Below are 3995 nucleotides of genomic sequence, written 5' to 3' on the forward strand. Positions count from 1 at the left end.
GGCATGAAACGATACGGCCTTCTTTCAATTTGCTCCAAGAGGAAGTCAGGTTTCGGGATTCCGTGAGGTGCATCGCCAAACGAGGATATGGGTTTTATTTGGGATCAAGAGAAAATTAGGTTACAGTAGTTTTAGAGGATTAGGAAACAATAGAGGTGAAAACAAGCAAACAGGAAGAGTGGAATTGAGGGGGGAAGGTGAGGTGAAGGAAAGGGGGATGAATATGATTCTGTCAGAGAAAGACGAGAGAGAGAGAGGGAGGTGAAGAAGTGGAGATTGAGTGGTTTTAAGGAGACTGATTGCGGTGTGAGCTGTCAATAAATCAGAGGAAATCTGGCCAGCTCTGAGGTGAGGAACACTACACTACACAGAGAGAAGAAAGAAGAATAAAGGTAGCTGAGGATCTGAAGAAAGAACAAGGGAGTGTGGGGAAACTGACGAAAACAATAAAAAAGTTAGAGAGTGAGACGGAAGGCAAAGCCGGACTGAGAGGTAGTGAGACATATAAAGATGGATCAAGCGCCCGCTGAAGTAGAGAAGGGGAGGGGGGGATGAGAGGATGAGAGGGAGGAGGTGTGGAAAAGCAGCCATGATGAGATGGATTCTGCTGGACCATGAGATTGATGACACTGCTTCAGAAAGAGAGACGGAATGAAAGGAGAGGAGATAGCAAAGGAGAACGGGGGAGGAAGAGAGGGGGGAAAAAAGTCCTGATGAAAAGAAAATCTGGAGCCTGATTAAAGAATGAGGTTTTTTTTAATATCTCAGCCATCTCAGTTCCATCTTTAAAACAGAGGCGCAAGCGGAGAGCATCTTCACACATTTCAGCACACACAGTATCTCTAATAGGATCTATACCACTCTTTTTTTTTTGTTCATCATCAGTTATGCACGGTAAAGAAAATGTGTTTCCCCCTCCGTCTGTGTGCGTCAGAGTCAGAACGGGGCTGCTGCTACATCAAAAGAGAGATTATGTCTGTAGCAAATAAAAAGTCTGCTTGTAAAGAAGGATTAGATTTAGTTTGGCTTTCAAAACACTAAAATCCTGTGAATTGGTTATCCATCACTGCCTCACCAAAACATATTTGAATGTAAACTGACTCAATAGAATAAACACGCAGGTTTTTTATCCTATTACGTATTTAGGGCTTAAATTCATCCCCCCACATGGTCTGTCAGTGTGTCCAATTAGAGCAGTGATTCTAAAAAAAAAAGTTGCTGGAAATACCAGCGCTGCTCAGCGGTGACGGTTACCGGCTAACGAAGCGGTAGCTCATTATGGAAGTACAATATGTAAAAAATTTACAAGTTTTGACTGTGAGCTACGGAAAGCATGAGGAGAGGAGGTTGGGGGGGAGGGAAATGGAGGGAGTAAACAGGGGGGAGTGAGACCAGGAGGATGAGAGGAAGTGGATATTAATCTTTTCCCATGAGAACGTTTCACTTCCACCTTCACCGCCTTGATCCCCCCCCCCCCCTCGCCTCCTCTCAGACTGTCGGAGTGGGGCTGATTTGCTCGTCTCTGTCTGGCCCAGGGGGGATAAGAGGGAGATAAATAGCGTTTGCAAACAGAAAGCGGTCAGAGCTGAGGCAGAGCAGGACGTATCAATGGAGAGAGTTTACTGGGATATTCACTTTCTTCAGACCACAGAGCTCTTATCAGAGGCAGTGATGGAGCGATAGGGTAACTGGCTGTGGCACAGTGCTGCCTGCCTAACCAGTGGACTGATGTGATGGGCTGTAATGAACAGAGAATCAAAAAGTATTGTTACATATGGCCACACGCCTGGTGTTATAAATGTCTTTTCAATAACCTGAGGCAGTGTATTAGAAGTTCACACCTCCAGTCAACATGCTTATCTTAGTTCTGCTATTTCATTATGTAGTTATGATTTATGTTGCCACTGACTGTCTGTTTTTCTCTTCTCTTTTTAGATGCTGTCAAAGAGAGCTGAAAACATTCCAGTGAGCTGCGATGGGACACAGTAAGGCTGTGGCCATGATAAGAAATATCTGCAGTGGTCTTTATCAATCACAACACCAGCACTAGATGATAGAGAAGTCCATTATCTCAAATTAATGTCATCTGTGTTGCGGAGGCAGCTTTAAGCTGCACCGCCAGATCTAGGACAACCTATGGAGGCATGGCCTCAACGTTTCCAACGCTGCTGCCACTGGTAACGCCAGCCAAGTGAACAGCGATGCCTTCTAAGGTCTCCTGCTTATACTTACTGACAGTGGTTTGCTGGGCCAGCGCTCTGTGGTACCTGAGTGTGTCCCGCCCCTCCACTTCCTACGTGGGCCAGATGAATATCCCTATCCGCAAGGTGAACAAGAACTCCACCTTCAGCAACATCCGCACACGCTCGCTCAACCCGCACGACTTTGGCTACGTCATCAATGAAGCCAAGAAATGCGAGGCGGAGCCCCCTTTTCTTGTCATTCTGATCAGCACCACCCACAAGGAGTTTGACGCCCGTCAGGCCATCAGAGAGACATGGGGTGATGAGAGCACGTTCCCGGATGTGCGTGTGGTCACGCTCTTCTTGTTGGGTCTCAGCACAGATACTGTCCTCAACCAGATGGTGGAGCAGGAGAGTCAGATCTTTCATGACATAGTAGTGGAGGATTTTATTGACTCTTACCACAACCTGACGCTTAAGACTCTGATGGGCATGCGCTGGATGGCCACTTTTTGCTCCAAAGCTCAATATGTTCTCAAGACAGACAGTGACATCTTTGTCAACATGGAGAACCTCATCTACAACCTCCTGAAACCCACCACCAAGCCCAGGAGGAGGTATTTCACTGGCTACGTCATTAACGGTGGGCCAATCAGAGACATGCGCAGCAAGTGGTACATGCCCAGGGATCTGTACCCAGAGAGCAAATACCCCCCCTTCTGCTCCGGTACCGGCTACGTCTTCTCGGCAGACGTAGCTGAGCTCATATACAAGACCTCATTACACACCAGGCTGCTGCACCTGGAGGACGTGTACGTTGGCGTGTGCCTCCGTAAACTAGGCATCCACCCCTTCCAGAACAGTGGCTTCAACCACTGGAAGATGGCCTACAGCCTGTGCCGCTACCGCCGGGTGGTCACCGTTCACCAGATCTCCCCAGAGGAGATGCACCGTATCTGGAACGACATGACCAGCAAGAAACACCTTAAATGTTAGCAGGACTGTGAGGGAGGAACTGAATGTCCTCTTAGCACCTGCTTTCCCATCATTGACATTGGCAAATACTGCACTGAGTTGAAAGAACAGTATTGATGAACCATCCTGAGCTTTGTCTGGCCGCTGATTGCTTTGCCAGGAGTCTCTTTAGTGCAAGTCCAAAGCAAACTCTGTATTATTCCTCGTCCTCTCACTTCAAGGTGTGTTCCAGTGCTATCAAGCTCACGGACACACAAATTAAGCACAAAGTTGGAAGTGTTTTCCAAAAAAATGTGCAACATGTTCAGGCGGCTGGTTGCCATGACCGACAGCACCATGCAGATTTTTATAGGAAGTTACAAGACAGGAAACCTAGCAGCGTGCTAAACTACTCATTTATACAAGAGACAAACTGTCCCCATGATTAAATTAACAAGAACACACTTCTTTTAACCCAGACATTCGCCTCTTGGGTTGATCACAAGTTCTAATTATGAATGTTCCTCAAGTATTTTCAGTTGTCCTTTCTCAACAAGGTGTTAATGTTGGATGTACTGTCTGGCACAGCAGCAGCAGCTGTTGTCATCGGGAGGACCATTGCGAGTTTACAGTGTAATGACTTATTTAAATAGGCTGAAACACATGTATTATGTTACACTAGGGAAGCAGTGGTGTGTTTTACAACCAGACCTGTTTGCCTCTGTAAGCTGTGAAATATTCTTTGCAGAATCAGACATATTTTCTTACAACAGATCTTTGAAATCGTGCATCGAGAAGAAAAAAAGAAGTCCTTTTCTTCAGGAAGCATCCAGACAGTGTGAAGATATCGACTGCTTG

General features: G+C 46.4%; 1 protein-coding gene across 1 annotated transcript; it reads left to right on the forward strand.

The window, feature by feature from the left end:
* The first annotated feature begins 2183 nt into the window (after window positions 1-2183).
* Window positions 2184-3204, forward strand: LOC128354375 (beta-1,3-galactosyltransferase 1-like). Its single transcript, XM_053314611.1, has one exon. The coding sequence runs from the start codon at window positions 2202-2204 to the stop codon at window positions 3177-3179; it is 978 nt and encodes a 325-aa protein (XP_053170586.1). The 5' UTR covers window positions 2184-2201; the 3' UTR covers window positions 3180-3204.
* Window positions 3205-3995: the final 791 nt, after the last annotated feature.

Source organism: Scomber japonicus, chromosome 24, assembly GCF_027409825.1.
Source record: "Scomber japonicus isolate fScoJap1 chromosome 24, fScoJap1.pri, whole genome shotgun sequence".
In the NCBI taxonomy this organism is placed as follows: Eukaryota; Metazoa; Chordata; class Actinopteri; order Scombriformes; family Scombridae; genus Scomber; species Scomber japonicus.

What these genes read in the sequence shown, in the direction of transcription:
- LOC128354375 (XM_053314611.1), top strand. Translation starts at nt 2,202, where the DNA reads ATGCCTTCTAAGGTCTCCTGCTTATACTTACTGACAGTGGTTTGCTGG.